A 22,362-nucleotide genomic window follows, 5' to 3' on the forward strand; every position below is an offset into this window, starting at 1 on the left:
AATGAAGAGGAAAGCCTTGTTTCTGGGTCAAAGAACTTGTGCTTTCAACCCATCTGTATTAAGATGGATTCATATAATAATGCATACTTTATCTATATCTGGTATGTCTGGAGGCTTCAGTCTAGAAGGAAATTTTCTATTTTGATATTTCTAAGACCACCTGTGCACATAGGTACCTTATGTGGTGTCCTTTTAACTCAGCCTTAGGTAATAAAGCTTTGCAATTTTCTTATCTTGCTTATATAAAACTAAAATACTGGCTTCTCTGCTGTGCCACCTCCTATTTCCCAGACTCATCTTTTAATATAGGGAATTATTTTGCTCCTGTTGTAAACTCATGGATCTTACATTGACAAGCCACCCATGGTCGCTTTTCAGTTACAAGCTTGCTTATGCACTGAAAGAGCAAAACTTTGATCTGGAGTTCACTGAGCCACATGAGGCAATAGCCTGAAAACTGCTTGTCCCCATTTTTTTTTTTTCTTTTTTAAACTAATCTTTATTAGGTTCAAGTACAGAACTAAATAGAGCAGTCTGTGCAGTTTGCAGTCTCACTCCATCAGTCTTACAACCAACTGGAGTCTGAACCTCTTTTTCTCCATACAAGAATCTGTCCTCAGATATTTCTTTTGACCCTGATAGTTTCAGATTAAGACCTCTGTTAATTGCTGAAGTTATGTCGTGAGTAGTTTACTCAAAATAGTTTTATCTGTGATTCTAAGCCCCTCCTACGCAGACTATTAGGAATAACCTTTGCTTGAAAGTTTTAGAATCTCAACATTTTTCAGAGCAAGGAGTGGGTTGGTTTTGGCAAAATGGTCATGGTTTATCACCTGTTGTTTTTTTCTCTGTAGAAGTACAAAATTTACTTCAAAGCTTGTGGAAAAAGTAACACTTCTATACTGGATCAAATATTTCACATGTGTTAGGGTACCTGAATCAGTACCTGGCAGACTTAAGCCATTGCCAGTTGGTGCTGAACAGAGAAGCACTACGAGAACAGCAATGGCAGGGATGTCTATGCAGTACTTAATGAGAAAATAGTGTAATACTTAATTAGAAAATAGTATAATACTTAATAAGAAAACAAACTGGAATTGGTTTGGTTTGTTCATTATTTTAGAACCACCTGCTCCTCCTTTTCTTCTGTTCTGTATTTAGTAACCATTAAAAGGTGGTTTGGTCTGTGCTGTGAAGTCTGCTTGTTTTATTTTAAAGACTCTCTCATGAATGCATGCTTTTTGTTTATAAGATTTTGAAACTTAAGACATCTTTTGATGAATTCCCCTCTTGTTATGTTTAGTTTATATACTGTGGACACTGTCATTTTTATACTGCGTGGCATCACCAGAGTTCTTCGTATGCATTGGTAGGGCCAGAGCTCCTTTAGACAGTGCAGATCTCTGACAAACTCTTAATAGTGAAATACACCCAAATCAGACTCTCACATTTACCTGTCATATGGAAAAATACTGTTCCTCAGTCCATGTACAAGTCCAGGACTGGTAAGTGACTTAAAGTTCAATATCCTCCAGAAACTTATATATGATACAACAGTGGTTTTATACCACAGGAGGGCTATTAATGCTTTCTTCTCAAATGCATGAAGTTTCTGTTTGTAGCTGTCATGAGTGGGAAATATCAGGCCTTAAAATATAGCATTGATTTATAGGAAGACTTGTCATTTTCAATTTAAGCACTGTTTTTTCCATCTAGTGTCTATACAGTTGAATATTAGAACTAAGTTAACCTGCTCTCCCACCTAGTATGGAAGGGGGAAAATCTTTTTTTAAGCTGACTGCAATTTCTTCCCAGACTCTGTAAAGTCTGGAGTGGATGTGTGAAACTATAATGATATGGAATAAAAAATTCATTACTGATGAACATCTCAAAAAGTTATTTTACTGTCTCTAATTAATATAAAATGGGAACATATTTGTAAACATTTGTAAAAAAATTGTTAGGTGTAAATGGCTTTTTCTGTTGTCTTTGGTGCTTTACCCATAGCCAGCTTCATTATAGTTGGCTGCAAATAAATTATTTTTCAGGCAGGGATAGTTGTGAGTGTGTGAGAGCACTGATTAGCCTGTATTATTGGTGGAAGAAATACATACTAGAATCTGATGGTTCTCTTGTGCATATAAAATCAGCCTCTTTTGAATTTACAGGCAGTGAACCTTTAGGTGTTACATCGATTGTGATGTTTATCTGCATTAGTTTTTGTCACTTGAATTTCATTCACATTAGAAGTCTGTGAAAGTGCTTTACTGAAAAATAAGCCTAGATGGAATTTGCGTATTTGTTTTTCTGCTCCTGAAATAATTTTTATGCATTCACACTTAAAATATTTTAGTAAGTAGGCTCTGGCTTTATGTATCTAGTAATAGTGTTGTAGGAATTTTACCTGAAAGAGACAAGCCATGAAGATTTTGTAGGGTGTGGTAGGTATTTTTTAGAATATCTAGTGTAGTTTGTAAAGAGGGGGAGATAAAAGAGAAACTCCTGTGTCCATTTAATGTCACTGGAAATTGTTTATAAAATCAGAGGATAATAATAGACAAAACCGTAGAATTTGTATAAAATAATTCATTTGCCTGATAATCTTGCCAACTCTGCTATCCTTTGACACTTAATTTCAAGTCAGTTTCAGTTCAGTAAAATTGTTCTTTAAAAATCAAGATTTAATTTTTACTTTTAAAGTATTAACAGTTCAGATAATAGTTGTGAGTATAAAATAACATTCTTTGTGAAAGTAGGTAACAATTTGCATTCATATAATAAAAATAAATTACATTTATTTTATGAATAGCAGTTTATTTCTTTGGAATTAAATCAGTGTAAGCTAATTATTTCTTCCTTTTAATCAATAGGAATTTAATAAAAAGGTGCGGAGCGGAGACACTGGTGCATAACTTGATGAATGCTAAATATAATAGAACTTGAAGTCAGTATTAAAATTTTGTAGCTGGAATGTTCTCCTTCCCAGACAATACTGTGACCAGCAAGAGCTAGGTGAGGCTAACGTGCTTATGAAAGTTTTGCAGGGACTTTGCTGAACAAGTATTCTTTACAGATGGCTGATAGGTGAAACTGTGAATGCACCACCAATGGCCCTTCCACTCTTTACTTTGGTTTATAAACAATATGAAAGCTAGATTTTGAAACAAATACCAGAATTGTTTGTTTCACCATATTAGAATATAAAGTAAGAGACGAGAATCCTGGGTGTCAATAGTCAGCCATTGTGTAGCAGGGTGGGGGCTGAATGTAGTACCAGGTAAGAGAGAAAGGTCTGTAGTAAGCAGGAGGCTGCATACTTGCAAATAATTCATAGGTCAGTTGTGTTTTGTACGAGATAATGTGAATCTTATACTTCTAAATTAAATTCACATGATGAAATACGAACATGAGGGATGCTGGAAAACTGAGCGTCACATTAAATGCTACCTAAAATTGGTGTATCATTTAAGAATTAGTGTTGGTGCTTATATGCACATAGCCTTCCCGAGTAGGTCAGTTTGTAATTTTAATGTGTTTGTTTTATTAAGGAATCAGCTGGAGGGGATATTCAGTCTCCTTTAACGCCGGAAAGTATTAATGGGACAGATGACGAGAGAGCGACGCCGGAAGTGACGCAGAACTCAGAACCAAGGGCTGAACCAACCCAGAATGCATTGCCATTTACCCATAGGTACAGATTCCATTCCCACATCCTGATTAAGTGAAACCTGGCTCCTTCCTCGTTAAAGGGACCTTCTCCCATATTGTGTGGGGAAAAAAAACAAGAACAACAAACCCAGCTGCCCCCCAAAAAACTGATCTGGCTTTCAGATTTGCAATATAATCTTGTTTTAAGAAAAAAAAAAAAGTATGAGAAAATCTCTTGGAATAAGATTTGGGGGAGTGTTACTTCATAGTTTAGTTGGCTTAACATGAGCACTTGAACAGTGGTTAGTGCGGGTGTCCCTTTAACAGGAAGCATTATTTAAATGTCTGAGATCTTAGTAAAATTAACCACTTTATAGAATATTCAATTTAAATTCTTTTTGCACACATTTTTAAAGACTGATAGAACTGGATATCAGCCTTTCATTGATGAGTTGTTGGAAGAAAAGGGACTCTTACAACACTTGTGGATTATGAAGTTTAAAGCAACCTTTAACTGAACAGTTCTCTGACAGTTGAAAACATTTTTCAACCTTTTTTGATACATAAGAGGAGCGTAGTTCTGCTTCAGACCAAATTACAATTCATTGCGCTAGGAATGCTGTGTTCTGTTATTCTTTAAGAAAGCTAGGACTTTTTATTTAATGACAGAAATAATGAGTTAAGCTGGATATATCTCGCCTATTAGAAATGATTGTAAATGGGTCACTCTCAATAAAACACATAATGTATTGAGACCATGGAGAGTAACCAAAACATTAAATAGACTTAGAAGAGAGCCAGAAATACTAGATTTATTTTTTTAAACATTGTCTAATTCAGTTTAAGTAGAGTTTAAGAGCTCTTGATCAAAGGTTGGGGAATACTAGGACATCAGATATGTCATGCAATTCAGAATGAGCAGAGATGGAACTGGAATTGTGGAGGACTTCTCAGTTTTTGTAAGAGAATAATACTATTAATACTATTAAACGTATCTGGAAAAAATAATACATGTTTTGAAATAGAAAAAAATTATACTTTTGCACTAATTTTTTACCAGAGTGGTTGTGTTTATTTTTATACTTCAGTTGTCACCAGTGCATCTATTATATGTTTTAGAAGAAATGGTGCTTTGTAAGAGTGTTATGTGCATGTTGAAGGAGTATTACAGATACTCTATCAGTGTTCTGTAACAAGTTCATTTAAACTGTTTGTGTGTTGGAATTCTCTATCAATATTTTTGTGAAAAGGAATTGTGATAAAGTCCACTCATGAGTAGTGTTGTTTGTTTTTTTAAAAAACAATAGCTACAAGTTCTCCCTTGTTGTTCTTCTGCATACATAAATATGTTTTCTAGTATGCCGGTATAGTAACTACACTTTGTTCCACATTGGGCATGACTGAAGATATGGTTTGAAACTACCCAGTTGTATTTTTTAATGAAGTGGAATAGAGGTTACAAAACTTCAATGTGTTTCACATTTTTCCATCTACTTCATGTGTACAGCGTGATTACCTGGTTTTAGTTTTTTGTCCTGTTAAATACCACTAGCTAGAATTGGTTTTCTGATAATAACTGCATTTTGAGGGTCCCTCCTCCTGATAATTCTCAAAAGACCAGAGTTTTGTCTTGGTAATGGTAGCTTGAAGTTTTTTCATGACCTGTTACTGAAGAAAATGCAAATTTTTGAAACTCTTTGAAATAAATTGAATTGTGTATTAGATAAGGTTTTAATTATAAATAAATAATTTACTTATTATTAAAAAATAAAAATGCATGAAACACATGAATGAAAGAGATGGAAAATGAAGTCTCCGGGATTGTGTTAATCCTGGTTAAATGGGCATGTTTTTGTAGAGGCATTTCATAATACTGAATTGGCAACTAGGTAGACATACCTAGCTGCTTGTACTGGCTGAAAGGGTGCTCTCTGCAGGAAGTCTGCTTGCCCTGAATTAAAATAAAAATTTAAAAAATTAAAACCTTACACCCCAGTCATTGGAGACTACCTGACCTTTTCATGTGTTAAGGGTACAGAAAGGGATTATGCTCCTCCTTGTTCTCTGCCCTTTGGATGATACTGTGTGTTGGTGGCACTCCATGTCTGATGGAGACGAGTTACTGAACTGAGCCCTTTCCATGTGCTCCCTGGTAACTCTTGCTGATCGCTGAGCCTCTTCCTCCTGCACCCTGTATTTCTGCAAAGGTAAAGTTTAGCCAGTGCTTCTGGGTGAGGAGTGTAACCTTGGAAGGGCATTTGAGTGTTGTCTTGTGCATGGCGATGCTTTTTAGATATTTGCCTTTGCTCCAGGAGCTGTTGATCAATTGCTAGGTGTTTTTCAAAACAAAAGGCGTTGTCATCTTCCCTCCAATGAGTTCAGCTGTAGGGGACATGAGAGTCATTGAGGATGGCTGTGCTTCACTGAAATAACACTGCTATAGCAAGTTCATTTCTTCCATACACAGGAAAGCTATATTCTGCTCTGACATCACCAGTACATACTTACCCTGTGAAGAACCAAAAGGAGTGGTTCTCAGCATAGGCTGGAGCACAGGGAAGGCATGTGTGGGGCTGCACAGCAAGAACCCAGGCAGCCATGGGGCAAGTGTTGGAGCTTTGTGGGCAAGGTGAGGTGCCGCGGCACTGCACGGCGAGGGTGGCTAGTGAGGGGGAACCATGTTGCTGCCGAGAGGGTCGTCGAGCTCAGCCAAGTGCAGGTGTCTCTGTGGCAGAGGACAGGGATACAAGTTTGAAGGGGACTGCTGTCACAACAGTGGTATAGGTGAGGGATTCCCATGTCTTTGTATGAACTGGAAGGGTCTGACAGGAGTTAACAAGGTCAGAAATCACAGAGGCGGAGGTTGTGCTTTAGTCTACATATTACTGCTTGTCATTTTCAATCTGCACACCTGAAAAATGTTCAGTTTGATTTTGTTGTAACACATCCTCGCTGGCTGGTTGTGTCCTCTCCTGCAAGTGTTCTTCTCTGTGCTTTTTATGTCTTAGCGTAAGTAGGTGGGACTTGTTATTTCAGCAGTGTAACTGTAGACTACATTGGTATTTATAGTTATTTTCTGACCAGTTACACCCAAAAGCCAAAAACTAGCATTATTTAAGTCACCAGAGCTTTGCTATTAGAACTCGAATTTCTTATTATTTCAGTAAATAATTGTAAGTATTGAACTGAACATTCTGCAGTATCTGTCTAAAATCCCACTCATATCCTCTGAGTGTAATAGAGCAGAAGCCTAGTTGCTTCAATTTATCCTCATCTGGAAAGTCCTAATGCTGTTCACAAGCAGTGTAACTCCAGTCAGATGCGTGAGAGATATAAATATTAAACAATTATGAGCCTTGCACAGAAGATAAACTCTTGCAATTAAACATCTTGCCTTTTTTAAAACTATCTGTGATGGTTACTGTTGAATTATGAAGTAATTTTACTTGGGAACTCCCACATCCTGTAATATACTATAGCCTGATGACTGCTTTCTGAACAAATGAAAGTAAAATGTAGCCTAAGCCTGGCACTAGAATTTTTAAAACTCTTGGATGAGACACTAATCAGTCCTTTTCTGAATGGTGGATAGTCCAGGAAGGCTTTTTTCTAACAGAATCTGGTTAATCAAATCTAATATTTAAAATAATGAAGACTAAAAAACCATACATAATTTCATTCTTAAGTAAACCTTTGTTTCCTCAGACACCTTTCCTGTTCAAAAAATATTTTCCACATTTTCTAGGTTGAGGTTTGTTTTTTTTCCCCAGCTAAAAACTGTTGCTCATAAAATGGGATTTGGAGTGAAAAAAGTTGCTAAAAAATTATAACTACTTATGATGTGACTGGCTTTTAAATAAAAGTTTTAATCCTGTTGGTGCTTAGTATACCATTCATGATCATTTGAATGAGCCCAAAGAATTACTATACTAAGCTTATTCAGCCTTAGAATATAATTCAAATGTTAAAACTGAACAGTGTATCTGGCAAACTCTGCAACTACTGCTTGGGGCTTTTTGGTAACTGGTGAACTTGCTCTATCACCCTTGAAGAGAATACATTTGTTTATAACAAACTTTATTCCATTTTTGGCACCTTATGAAGTTGATAAAACACATTTTCAGAAACAAAATGAAAAAGGATTCTTCTGGGACAGATCTCGAAAGTCTTCAATTTTCTGCCAACTGTGACTTGAACCTGTTACCTCGCTGTTTCTTGTAATACATAAACTTGGAAATTCTATTACATAATGTTTTGATCAGACACTATATATGTGTGTTTTCGTTTCTTGTTCATTAAAATTCCTATTTTTGTATTCAAACAAGTTTTTAATAGGGAATTTTGACTCTTTGTCTTAGAGAAAATGGACTTATTTAAAATGATGTTTATATCTTAGATATTATATTGTCTAGATAGCTTAACATTTAATAATGCTGCATGTAAATCGAATGCTGTACAACAAAGAAAAAACCAAAATCTTGCTCATAGCTCATGTTCCTTCACTGAGTTTTCATTAAAAGTTGTATGCAGAAATCCGTTTAGTAAATTTTTCACTTTGTGTATTGAAGCTACTCACTTCTACAAACTTAAATATTTTAGTTATGTTACAGTAAAGGTACTTTGTGGATCATGCTGAACTGTTAAGTTAGCTTTAAGAAAAAGTTTTAGTTAATAATTTTTTTGACGTTTTGTAATTTGAATTTATTCTCAAATCCTAGTATTTGGATGTTCTTTATAGGGGTACACATAGCTTCCTTACCAAGTAGTTCTGGGAATGTGTAATGCTTTTTTAAAAAAAATATTGGTTTTAACCTGATCATAGGATAATTTCTTGCTGTAAGGAAGCTCAGGAGCTCTCTAATCCAAGCTCCTGCTCAAAGAAGGTCAGCTATGAGATCAGGCTGCTCTAAACTTCAGAGCTCTAAAACTTCTAGAATGGAGACTGATAAAACTAGGCTTTTTAAAAAGGGTTCTCTAGAACATTAAAGGCAGTAACTGTCTTCACATTATTCAGTACTATAATGAACTGTGACATTTTAGGGAACACTTGAGGAACTCTGGTAAATTCTATTACTCTGTTGAGAAGATATTGTTTCTTGGTGCGCACTTAGAGAAGAAACTCAAAAGTTCTGTGTTCCGGCTGTCAGTGTAAGCAAAGAGGTGGTTAATGTAGCAGCTTAGACTTAGGTCTTGGCTTCACCTCCACCAACATTCGTTTCATGTTGTGAAGGTCATAGCTGTGCTGTTCTTCGGCCTCTTGTGCTCTACCAGCCAGAGCCTTGTGGTTTCTGGAAGAACCATACAGGGAGGGATGGCTCTCCCCTCCCTCCCTGACTCGATCCCTGCTGCTTCCCGCACTCCTGCACTTCTGCCCAAGCTGCTGGGATCAAATAGCTCAAGTAAGCTATCTTCAAAATAAAAGTTATAGCTAGGAAAATATTAATTTGAAAAGAAGATCTCACCTTGTGTTTGTGTAATTTTTTTCGTGTCTCTAACTTTCCTGATTGTGATGATTTCTGCGAATTCTTTAAGATATCTTTGGAATACGTAGTAAACCATTACATGGTTTAAAAGCAGTAACATGTCAAACACAGTATAATACAGCTCATCCTGTAACATTTTCGTAAGATATCTCTAGTAATGGAAGCAGAGGTGGGGAGGACTAGGATCTGCTTTTAGAAGAATGGTCATGGTAGATGTGTTGCTTAGCTCTTCAAAATGAAGAAACTCTGCGACTCATAGAACTAATTTTAATGGCTGGGGGAATGGATGAGAGCCAAAACTAAAAATAGCCTAACACTTACGAGAGTAATTTCACCATCTCCCTTGTGCACCTAAGCACTCTCTAGTTTGGAGCATGTGAATTACCTACTTCCTGCCGTTTATTTAGTGAGAGCTCCAAGGGGTGATTCAGTGGATGTGAGCTGGGTGTTTGGAATTAGATTATATATATACCATCCTCAGGGACAAGTGAGCACTCTTGAAACATATCTGTCAATTATATTATTTGAAGAGGAATATAATCCTTCTGCAATTTATACTTAAAAAACCAAAACCAACACCAAAGTACTATGTAATTCCCCCCCTCCCCACCCACCCCCTTTTAATTGCATACATAAGGAAAAAAGCCCGGTAAAAATAATTTTAAAAACCCAAACCAAACACAATCAAACTATCTTGCTTAAGGAATGAACTTCCATTTTCTAAAATATAGCCACTGTATTTAACCTATCCAAACTATGGATGACATTAAAAGACTGTTTCAGCTACCATAAACACTGGCTCTGTGAATCAGGGTGTGTGATACTTAACACTAAACCAGATTCTGTAGGGTGAGTGGTTCTGGGTTGTTGTTTTTTTTTTGTTGCACCCATTAATTCACAGTCATTAATTTTGTTAGGTATTTTCAAGAATACAGTTTTCTGGAAGGTATCACTCGTTTTAGGAGTCTAGTCTTAGCACACTGACTTTTTTGTCATTTTTAGGCATTGGTGGAGGAGCTATTCTTTTTGTTCTAGATATTCCTAGTAATTTACTTGAATAATTAACATTTTCTACTGTGCATTTTGATTCCAGTGTGTATGCTTGTTTAAATTTGTGAGGAGTGTCTGTGAGGTTTGTTTTATGGTACGGTTTGTACATACATTATTTAGAAACTGCTGGTTTGTGAGTTGTAAGCTCAAACATGCAATCATCTTTTCAAGTAGAAGAATTAAAATGATAGTTATGGAAGATCTTATGTAGACTGTTTATACCTTACATTTTCTTTACTCCTACTTACGTCAGTATTTTTGATATTGTTTAGTGTCGTCACAGGAAACCTTTCAACCAGTAAGCAAGGATAAGCTGCAAACTGAATTTTCCCCCGAACTTTCAGTTTGTATTCCCCTGTAATACACCAGAGATCTCTCTGGGTAAACTTTGGTGAAGTTAGGTCAACATATCCAACTATAACCAATGTCTTTTCAAACCCTTTTTTCAAAGCTGAGAAATGTCACTAATATCAAAGGGAACAGACACCAAAGAAATACTGCAGGTGTGACTGCACTATTCTTCATGAAAAAACAAAACAAAAACCCCAACAAACAAAAAAAAACCCACTATGAAAAATTTTGAGAGGAAATAGGCACTTTGTAGAATTGCTTTGTATTTTTAAATAATCTGTTGAAAGACTTAATACTTTGAAACTACAAATGTCATGCCTTGTTTGGATTGGAAGCATCAGTGCACAATTCAGCATTTTTCAGCCACTTATTAAAGAAACAGAAAGCCAATAACACCTGAAGTTACCAGGGAAGAAAAACCTCACATAGCTATGGAGGATCCCCTGAGTCTCAAGTGAATTTTCTAACAGTCATGACCCTTGAAAAGAGCAGTTTTTTGTGAAAAACAAAGGCAGGGGGGATGTTTTGCAGGACAAACATATTTTTCACAAAGTCTTACCACTGAAAGTTCACTATCATCTCCTCCTCATTGGTTAGTTGATATGTGAAAGTATTTCACAACCCAGATAATGTGAACCATTCATGCCCATACCTTCAGCCTGGGATAAATTGTTGATTAGGAGGTTGGGGGCTTTCTTCAGAGTATGGAATTTTGGCTGTTTGTAACAAGACATTCATATGGCAGTCTGTTCTGCAGGTAAGAGTATCACACAGTTTGCACACATCTGCGCACACATGCTTTGCCTCTCCAAAGAGACCTCTTCAAATTATGCCCAAACAGCTACTCGAAAGTATATCTTAGAAGATAAAGTCTCCTTGTAGCTGGCGTGTAGCTGCTTTAAGTGCAAATCTTAGTCCACTTACCTTTACCAACCCAAAATACAACACAACGCAACTATCTATATGAGAAGACAAATGCTAAAGAAACTTTTCCAAACTTGTTCATTTACTGTTTTCTGTCTCTAAATGAACTCTATAGTTATAATCCAAGTCTATGAAACTGGAGAATAGTCTAGACTTGGGTTTCAGGGTACATATTCCCATCCACAGAGAAATTATTTAAAAGGCTCCACAGTTTTACAGAAAGGAAATTAGTGAGAATTGAAGACTTGTGACCTTTAGATCACTTTTAAGTATGCTGCAGAACAATCTGCATAACTGTCTTACTTTGATTCTTGTGTATTTTACTCATCTCAAGGTTCACATATTGTCAACTTTGGATGATTTTGTAAAATAAATACACAGAACATGGATGAACTTGTTTAATTTACAGTCATTGTAGTCATGGTAGAATACCTACATCATACCTATACCTATTAGAAATAAGGGAAATAGAAATGTTGCTGAACAGTTTTCAAGTCAAAGTCCACAAGCTAAAAAACACGTTTAAAAAAAAAAAAACCAGAAAGCAAGAGAGAACATATTAAAATGTTATAACTTACAGCAACAATATATTCTCAAAATACAGCCATACTCTTTTAAAGCCCACATAAACCTGCCCCCAAAAGCCCTATTTTCTTGAATATTTCTGAAGTGTGTGTTTTTAATAAAGAAACATCTCCAGTTGTTCAATTGCTAGGGGACTTTAATATCTTCACTCAATTTTTTTTACAATGAGACACCAGAACATGTTGCCTAGGGAAGCTGTGGATGCCCCATCATTGGAGGTATTCAGGGTCAGACTGGATGGGGCTTTGAGCAGCCTCTTGTAGTGAAAAATGTCCCTGCCCATGGCAGGGAGGTTGGACTAGATGATCTCTAAGGGTTCCTTCCAACCCAAACCATTCTATGATTCTGTACCAGGAAAACAAACAAACAAACAAACCAAACCCAAGTGCAGCAAAAAAAAAAAAAAGCCCAAATCTTTCATTTAGTGGCTCTTTTCAAATGCAGGCTCAGTCTGTTTCCAAGCAACTTGGACCCTCTACCCTGCACCAGGCATAGTGTCTGTTTTGCCTGCTGCTCTGCTCCTCCGAAAGAGGCCTGTGTCGCTGTTCCTCCTCTGTCTGCTTTATTCTAAGAGGAAGGATATACATTAAATTTTTTAGGCAGCAGAGCCAAACCTAGTGGAATACTAGGGAAGTATTTTTTAAAAGGGGAAAAAAGAGAAAAAAGTCTATATTTGGGTGTATTTTAGTGAAGGTCCCGTTGAATGCATCTGATTGATACAAGTTTAGTCCATCTCTTACTGATACCAACAAATTACTCTGCCTTCTGTGTTATCTCAGGTATAGTGGAGGATGATGAGATATACATGAAGTTCTCATATGAGGAGCTGCACATCTATATAGATAGATAGCCACTTCTGAAATCTTATGAGGGCTGTGTGGTTATGGTTTCACTGTCATCTTGAAGGCCTGACAATAAAACATACAGCTGTGATGACAACATTAATTACTAAACAACACTGTAGAACTCTTGAAACAGTATAGAACTATTTTTTCTCGAACTTCCAAGCATAATGTAAACAAACATACCTTTATCTTTTGAAAGCTCTCATTGGAGATGAAATTATCAATTTACTTTGTGGATTTTTATATTCCTTTTAGTCTTTTCTGTATTACTTCCTTCTTAACTGCCCCTTCTCCTTGGAGAAGAGGTACATTCTGGAAACAGAAATCAGTCTGGCTAGCGCCATCTTCTGCAGATGTTTAAGAGCCTCTTATTCACTTTATTCCTACTGTCATTTATAAGGATACTATTAGATATGGCGTAGAGGAATTTACATTACCTTTGACCTGAATTACAAGATGCCAAGTCATAGAGTGTTGCCACATTAAGTCTTGGTGAATTATTAATTGTGGATTCACCTAAAATGTGCTACATGGATCCTTGGATCCATGGGTTTTGTCATTTATAAAGTACTTTGATGGTATCAATGAAGCCCCTATGGACTTAAAAATGAGCTAATTTTTAATCAGTTAGATAACTTTCTCCTAGAGCATTGACCATGAAAGTCAGAGCCAGTGGTAGCTGGCAACAAATTTTTAAGTTATGGATTCTTTTCCTAATGAAGATATGAGATAGATGTGCTGCTGTGCCAAATTCTGCTTGGCTTAAAAGGAAGATTGCTCCAGAGATGGAGGAAGATTTTAGGAGGTGTCTGCAGCTCCGATTCCTTTGCTACATCTCTGATACTGCAGTTAAAGCTTCAGAATTAGCAACTGTACTTAGCAACCGTACCTTGAACAGCTGGTAGGGGCTCCTCCAACAGTCACACAGAAAGGACAAGAGGGTAGAGCTGCGTGAATGCTTCTGTCCCTTGGATGGTTTTTCACTCCAAGGCACACTTGGCTTAGAAACTGTGCTGTGTCTGTTGACTTCTCCAGTTTAGAGCCAATACACAGTTGTATGCATGGTGCAAAGAAATCATGGTGAACCTGAGGAAGACACTTTTTGGTCTTAGATATTTATTGATAGGATTCAGCCAAACGTATTACCTCTGCCCTCTTCTTGAAAGAATGCATATTTGACGACTAAAGTTTGACAAAGCAGTTTAGAAAACTCTCTATATTAAAAATACATAGCATGAGTGCTAACTTAGTGTATTTTTTAAAGAATTGTTTCATACTTAAATGAATCCCTTACACAAAAAATAGCTTTCATCAAAGTTATTTTTTTCTAGAATTTATCTGGAATAGAGCTGATTGAAATGCGCTAAGCTGTGTATCTGTGTATTCTTTGTGGGATCATTTTGCATCTCTGCAAGAAATGTTGGACCAAGGACCAGGAGCTCTTAATTTTCACATGAAGTAAAAAGCTTGGTTTCATTTCAAGTCTAATCCAAAAGATCCGTGCTGTTTTACTAATATGATACTCTTTGGAATGTGTCATTTTTATCAGATTAATTAACATTGCTGAAGATTTCTCCCTCATTTAGAGGCAGGCTTTACCAGTAAACCTAGTGAAGTTAGTAATTCTTTTGGAGAATGAGGTGGCCTGGGTCCTTTGGGCTAGAACCAGCAAATTCTGCTGCATCCACATGATACTGAGATTGAAAAATGACACCTGAGGGGCTTCCATAGTGCCTGATGCATTTCCTCCTAGGCAGGCACCTAAGTCAGATGAAGTGCCATCTCAGGATACTTAACCTCTCTTAGCTTTTAAACATCTAAACCTGTGGAAGATGCTTTTCATCCACTAAGCCCTCTTTACCAGGTCCAGCCTTAAATGGTACCTCCTGCTGACATTGTAATCCGGAGTTGTGATTCCTGTTTTCTATGGAGGCAACACAGTGTAGTGTTCCCCGGTACTGCCATCATCCTGCGTAGCTCCCTGATGGGCTGTTTCGTTCACTCTTCACACTCTCCAGGTCATGGTACCTGTCCAGATAGCGTAAGCCCTCAAAGACTAGAGTAAAAGCTTGTAAGCCTTTTCAGAATGTGTCTGAATGTGCAAACAGTATTCAGGCCCCACCTGAGCAAGTTGTGTTACTGAACGTAGTTGTGTCATGTTGATTATTTTCTGTTGCATTGTAGTAGACACGCCCCTTGCAGTAGAGCTTCGATAGCATTGACCTGCTTCCTGCAAACACAGGTAGAGGTTAGAGGCAGTCACACATAAACACCGAAGTGTAATATTTTGACTGTCAAAAAAATAAAATTCTCTTCTTGAGGTAAGAGTTAGCTTGAAGAATAAAATGGGGAATGCAGCTAAATGAAGAGATCAACATTTCCTGTAGTTTTCTGTCAACCTTATGCTTTAGGGAAGCTTTCTGTACCTAAAGAGTCACGTCTTTTGAGTTCCTTTAATATTGCTGTAGATGCCAGTGACATTTAGTAGTACAGGCAGAAAGTGGTTTCTATTGAACACTGTTTTGATCATATAACAGCAGGCTCTGTTGAGATGAATTTAAGTTGCTGAATAGCACTTTGGTGAGATGTGGACAACTGGCAATTCATAAGCGTCATCGAAGTATTTCACAGTGACACTAAACAACCATTGAGTTTTGCCTGTAATGAATTAAATTGGCACAAATCAGCAATGAACTAGAATATAAGAGAGTTTTTTTTTTTTATCAGCTCATAAGCCATTTGGCAAATGAAGGAAGCTGGAGCTGAGTGCAGGTGCTGAAATAAAATGCCCGGGATGTCTAGGACTCTGTTTTCTCAAGTACACAATAATAAAACATTACGTGTTTTTGTGGTGATGAAGTTTGATTGTAGAGTTGTTGCCTTTGCAGAATTTACTCTGTGGCACTGTGGTGTAATGATGTTCTGTCTTCCTGTCATGAAATGCAAAGGGTTTGGTTTTGAAATTAAAGTTAGAATAGTGGAAACCATTCTTCTGGGACACTCAACCATTGTAAGTTTATTTAAACAACATAGCTCAGACAAAAAAGGCAAAGCAAACCAAAACCCTAAAAATGAATTGACTAAATTGTAATAAGTTATCCAACTCTGTAGTTTGCCAAAGGAAGAAAAATAAAAGGGTTTTTTGCCTCTCTATAGTGAAAATAGGTATTGAAGTGAGATACAGGTTTGTTATCTGAAGCCAAATGCTTTTTCATGTAGGCAACACATTCAGATTGAGTTGACCTGAATTTTAAGAGGATAGCTGAAATAGTTTCCTATGTGCCCAAAGTATGATCTAACTGATCACTGTGTATGACTGTGACTTACCTGTTCACTTTATTTAGGAAATACTCTGAAATTTAAAACTAATAGCATTACATGACAACACCAATTGTGTAGTACCTTCTTTTTACACTCTCCAAGATTTTAGTATTCTTGTTTAATTCTGCTTTAGCACTTTAGGGATCATTTGTTCTGGGCGTATGTTCAGCACAGCAAGAGGCTCAGGAAAGCTGGCTTTAAACTTCTTCACATCATTCTGTTTGCCCTACCCTTTTCCTAGTCTACATGCCTTAGTGGGGAAAGGGAAATAGAGCTTGCAATATTAGAAAACAAATGTGCTGAAACAGTGCTGTGGCACATAGGCATAGCTTTGTGAAAGGATGGGAGCTCAGCATCTCTTCTGCTGTCTGTGAATTCACAACTAGCAAAACTCATGTGTAACTTCATACTTGTTGGCTTTGTTATGGTTTAAGTAAGATGAGGTGGAGAGAGAAGTGAGGAGCCAAACTTTATATTCTTCTTTGAAAATGTTGCATCACTTAAGTGTTGAATTGGGAAGAGTGGGTCTATAAATTATATTTCTAACTTCTAGATGAGTTTATGAGCCAAACCATCTGACCTATGCATTTTTCTGGAGAGAAGATGAAGGAAACCTAAGATCACTTAGCCTAGACTGACTTAAAAAGAACTAGCAACTACTAGTGAATTAAAGAAGCTGCCATGTTGTTTTTTTTTCTTAAAAACTGGAATTTTTCACAGTAGGGGAGAGAGAGAAACTCTTAGAGACTGCTTCATCTGTGTATTAACCTGCAGTTCATAGAAAAAGTGCCAGTCTCAGAGACTTCCCACATATTAAAGCTAATATTTTAAAAATTTATTTGATCTCTTTTATGTAAATTTGACTCTTGGATCAACATAGTGCAAGAAATTAAATCTTTTATTGGATTCAGATTTAGTTTAAACAGGGCAAACTTAATACTTCCATTCTCTTAAAAAGCTGGGATGGAAAAAAAACCATGAAGTGCAGTATCCACTTGAAAGTGTTGCAACTCACTTGCAAGTTGTTCTGTTCAAACCCATACAGTCAATAAATATTTTACTGTGATCATATAGTTCATACAACTTACTGCTTGTTCTTCAGAGTACTTCTCACAGCTCCATAGGTGGTTTTTATACAGGCTTTATACACAGGCTGTTGACTCTTAAGTAATTGTGTGTCTATTGCAGGAGATAAATGAAGCTTAATTAAATTTGCCGTGCTCTCACATAGCTTCTCTTCCCTTAATGGAATAAAATTATTTTGTTGTCAGCTTGTAAACTGATAGTTCATCTCCTGGGCTAACTGTGTGATTAGTGCATGTTGTTGTATTTACTGGGGTAAGCAAACTGGCAATTGTAATGCAAAAATTAATTGCACCATTAGTTATTATTTGATACTGTAAGATAACCTAATGCACTAGCTGCGTGGAGGCCAAATATTCGTAACACTGAATCTTTATGCAATTGCCTAATCATGTGTAAGTGTTTCTGTAGGTCATTCTGTAGAATGTCTTTCTGTTGCTGGTAGTGGAGTTGTGAGGTCCTGGAGCTGTCATCATTGTTCTGCTGAGTTCAGTGTTTGCTATGAAGGTACGACAGGAACCAGCATTAAAGAGTCTTAGAGGCTGAGCTATCCTGTGGTATCACTAACAGAAGGTTCAACTAAGATGTAAAATAAGCACTTGTGAATCTTTCACATTCAGGCCTCATAACAGCTGGTGTTTTCAGCAGAGGCACAACACACTAGTGAAAGCTGAGACAGTGCCTAGAAATGCAGGCAGAGGCTTGTGCTGAGGATCTCCACCCCTTGCATATGGTGTATGTCACACTTCCAGGGTTGGGAGAGCTCCTTTTAGCCACCTCACTGCTCTACACATGGCTGCAGTTGCTCAAAGTATAGCTCTTACTGTCTTTGCTCTGTTGTTGAGAGGCTGAGTATCTCTGCTCAGATCTATAGAATCAACCTGTAGCTGTGACAGCCTCATGGGCCACGTCTATACAGCGAAATAAAATGGGCCTTTGCACTGAGGGCTGTGGGTTGAACCATTCCCACATGTTAAAGCAATGACGCAGGACCTCATCTGTGCCCAGACAGCGTCCTTGCAACTGTAAGACACGGTTACTGTTTTGTATGGAGTCCTTTTCCAGTTCCATGTACCTGCAGTGATTTGAAGGCTGCACTGCCACCCGTGGGAGTGATATTCTCCTTGCACAAAAGGATGAATATGCAGTGCATGCCCAGAAGTGTTTCGGATGGGTGTAGGAGGGTTGCGGCTCACATAAAGCCTTGGAAAACCATAGAGATGGAAGGGCGCTAAACCTGATGACGTGCAGACAGTGCCTGGGATCTGTCCGGCCAGCTGACACAGAGAGGGGCAGTTTGTGGGGAATGCAAACTCCTGAGTCTGTGTGGCCTTCAGAAGCCTAGGGCTTTTTGGTTCTGTTTTACTTAGTTGCAGAGGTGGTTACTGGGAAGAGAGTTGTTCCTTGTCCTTACTACCACAACGGTTTTGTGGTAAAGTTAGGGGAGTTTCTCAAACTCAACTGAGATGTCATTGAGAGCTCAGTTCAGTGAAACTCTTAAAATCAGAATGGCACTCAATAAAGAGAGCCCTGGTGAGAAAAGTGTAGGGCAGTCGAATACTCTCTTCTGTTGTATTGCTGACAGAGCGTGGATTGGTTCAATGCACATCACGTTTTTGTTATGGGTACAATTTTTGAAAGAAACATAGGGTTTTGTCTGGCCAGGAACCTCAGAAAAATTAATCAGAACTAATTCAAAGTGTGAATTTACACTTAAGCTGCTTTCAATTCCTGTGTGTACAAATGAGTTCCAGAATGAAAGTGGTCATAATTCAGGTCATTTTAGTGTCAGGATCACTGTATCCTGTTATCTGACTTGCTGATAACCACATCATCTAAGTGCTTTCATAAAGTGATAAAGTGCCATAGGAGGCCAAGTCAATTTGTCTTTCTTCGCAGACAAATATCTTGTCATTTTAAAAGACGAGATGTAAGTTCCTAAATAACTCTAGTTTGCTTTTCAAAATATAGTTTTGTTGGTATTGAACACCATAGCAACAGCAAGGAATTCTACATAGTGCTTGATGCACTAAAAAACCTTATTTGGTATCAGTTGTGAAAAATATGAGATACATTACAAGCATTAAAGTCAGAATCACAGAATGGTTGAGGTTGGAAGGGACCTCTGAAAGTCATCTAGTCCAACCACAATAAACTACTTCCAGTGATACCAATAAGCAATTTCAGAAAAGGAACAAGGGCAAATATTTTTTTACTTTTTCAGAGTAAGTGATAAAATTTTAGGTCTGTAAGGTCTCACAAGCATGAGAATAAAATACTTGCAGTGATACTGATAAGCAGTATCCCATGAAGTGCCTTTCAAGAGCTCTTCTCTTGCTATTGACTCTTTGTGTTTCAGTAGGCAGTCAACACCACCATACTTGGGCATTGTTTGCTCTGGCTTCATTGTCTTCTGCAGGAGTACTGTGCTGGGTTACCATATGTCCTGGTTTTGCTAGGGTAGAGTTAATTTTCCTTTTAGTAATTAGAATAGCAGTATTTTACTTTCAGTGTTTCAGTTCAGACATATCATGAGAAGAACTTTGATAACAGTACTTGTGTTGCTGCAGCTCAAGGCCACGCTGTTTGTTTCACAGCTGCATTAGGACTGGGAGGGGGGAAGCGCAGTGAGGAGCAAAACCCAAAACTGGCATCTGGTTGTGCCAATGAAATATTCCATATCATATCACGTCATGTCAGTATATTAACCAGGGTTGACCGGAAGAAAATATTTCTGTGAAATTTTCCGTCCTTAAAAAGAATTTAATATCCAGTCTATTCCTCAGTGCTAAGCTTCTTTATTGGAACACGGTCAGTGTTGTGGTGGTTTCCATGCACCCTGTGATGAAGGAAGGTTTTATTACAAAATACAGCGTGGATTTAGGTGGTGGATCTAATTTGCATTACATAGTGATCTGCTATATAGAAGAAGAATGAGTCTGTACCATTACTCAACCTCTTTGATTATCTTCATCGATCAAAGATATTGACCTTTCCCCAGAGAGCTGATAAAGCATAGCATAAGGGATGCCTAAGAACAAGACTGCCTGTAAGAGAACTGGAAAGGCAACTCTTCTGTCCATGGGCTGTATTTGGACAATTCAGAATCCAAGAGTATGGTCAAACTCAAAGGCTAAACGAAAGTGAAAGATCATTTATGAAAAACCTTGAAAGATAAATCTGTAATAGCTCTATAAACACTCCTCTGCCCAAATTTGCAGGAAAAGCTTCTGCATTTCGGTATTCTACACTGACACAGAAGTTGGGAGTTGAAGCATATTGTAGCTCTGAGTTGAGCCAAGGGATGTGCAGAACAAAACAATATATCCTGGAGTGGGATAAACGATCAACATTAGTAGAGAATGATAGACTCTCAGAAAAGTCATGTTGTCACCTGCTGCTTTCAGCCATTCAGCTGCCTTTCTCATTTCCCAGTAGGTGTGTGTGGTTTTGTAATTAGTCACCTCACTTAAAGTACGATGTGCTTCAAGGGCCTCCTTCATCTCTTCTGCTACGATGGAATTTGTCATTTAGCCAATCTAAAGAGCCGATTCACAACTATGTTTCCCTGGTTTTGTGCTGATGTAACTCCATTGAGATCATGCAGATATTCCTTATCCCAAAGGGAAGAACACATCTTTCATGCTCCGTTAATGTTCCTGTTTCTTTCCCCAGGAGACCTCTCCTCCTTTGCTAAAAATTCTTTTGAATACTCTAATTAAGGATAAGGATCTCTTGAATATTAATTATTTTTTCATTGGCCTCACTCAAAATATTTAACTCAAAGCAATTTCGTGGTAATTGATTATAACTTCAAGAGGCTTTACCCTATTTTAATAAATTCCAGTTTATCAAATAAGACTTCCTTTTATATGTGTCCAGTTAATCAATTACAGATCAGACAATAGGCAGTAGCTGTAAAGAGGCAATTTTGTTTTGTTTCTTAAGCTTCCTTTTTTCAAAAGCTGTTGTTCTTACCATAGCTTTCCCTCTTTTGCTGGTCTTTACATTAAGTTTCGCTATACAGTAGATGACTGTGTCCCTCATAGACATAAGTTCGAAGTCTTTTGAGTGACTGAATCTACTGGGCCTGTACAAGCAGACAACTTTGTACGAAGACTGAATTAGCAGAACAACTCAAAACTTTTGTTTCTTGCCTCTTCCTGGAATGGTGAGATAGGACCTGGTCCACTCCACTGCTCTTTCTTCAGCTTCCCACTGATTCTAGGACTCCTAATTAGGTATAATTAAATAAGTGACAAAACACCTTTCTGTTTTCAATTTTGCATTGAATGTTCAAGAGAGGGAGAAATTTCCATCTCATTACTGAGGGCTTATGGTACTTAGGACTAGGAGCAGGGCAAACTCCTAAAACCATCATGTTTAAATCCTTTCTATCATGCAGTAATTTTACACATTTCAGAGATGGCTATAGAAGGTGCCTTTTGAAATCTCTGAAAAGGGATGTAATTCCCAAAACACCTGTTTAAAATTTCTTCTAAATCAGGATGTGAAGTGAGGAGCCTAACTTTCATTCTCAGTGTGAATGAAAGGATTCTTGTGAGCTTTTGGGAATACCTTGAGGCACGCTGTGCTCCTCCTCTGTTCCAGCAGTGTCCATCTAATAGGACAGTCACATCATTCCATTGTAGGCAGTAGCAAGTGTAGCCCATTGCAGAGATCTCATCCTTCCAGCCTGGGACCTCAGCATTATCTGAAGCTTATTTCATATGGAGGATTTCCTAAGGACCTTGTGCAGAATTCCTTCCCAAATGCAATAGGGAGTTTTATGTAAACCCAAATACTTCCCTTACACTTCCACAGAGAAGAAGCTACACTACTTGAGTTTACTAGAGCTCTTGGATAACAGAACCAAATCATTCACAATCCCTCTTTGCTTCCTTAAGCGTGAAGAGCTGCTCCATGAGGATCACCAGCAAGGCTGTCAGAAAGGGTCACCCCTTGCTGCCAGCACAGCTAATGCATTGTTATCAGCTGGTTGACATACCTCTCCTGCAGATTGGTAGTGCTCGCTCCACCAGACTCTTGGGCTGCTTCCAGTGCATGCCATT

General features: G+C 37.7%; 1 protein-coding gene across 1 annotated transcript in view; it reads left to right on the plus strand.

The window, feature by feature from the left end:
* The window catches only part of LOC104532984 (homer protein homolog 1), a gene marked incomplete at its 3' end in the record, with an annotated part of 43,454 nt that overhangs the window by 15,859 nt on the left and 5,233 nt on the right, over positions 1 to 22,362 (plus strand). The window contains exon 5 of the mRNA XM_010178335.2: positions 3,549 to 3,691. Coding sequence (XP_010176637.2) covers positions 3,549 to 3,691 — 143 coding nt within the window. The remainder of the gene's footprint in view (positions 1 to 3,548; positions 3,692 to 22,362) is intronic.

The sequence above is a fragment of the Antrostomus carolinensis genome, unplaced genomic scaffold (genome assembly GCF_000700745.2).
Source record: "Antrostomus carolinensis isolate BGI_N321 unplaced genomic scaffold, ASM70074v2 scaffold20561, whole genome shotgun sequence".
Classification (NCBI taxonomy): domain Eukaryota; kingdom Metazoa; phylum Chordata; class Aves; order Caprimulgiformes; family Caprimulgidae; genus Antrostomus; species Antrostomus carolinensis.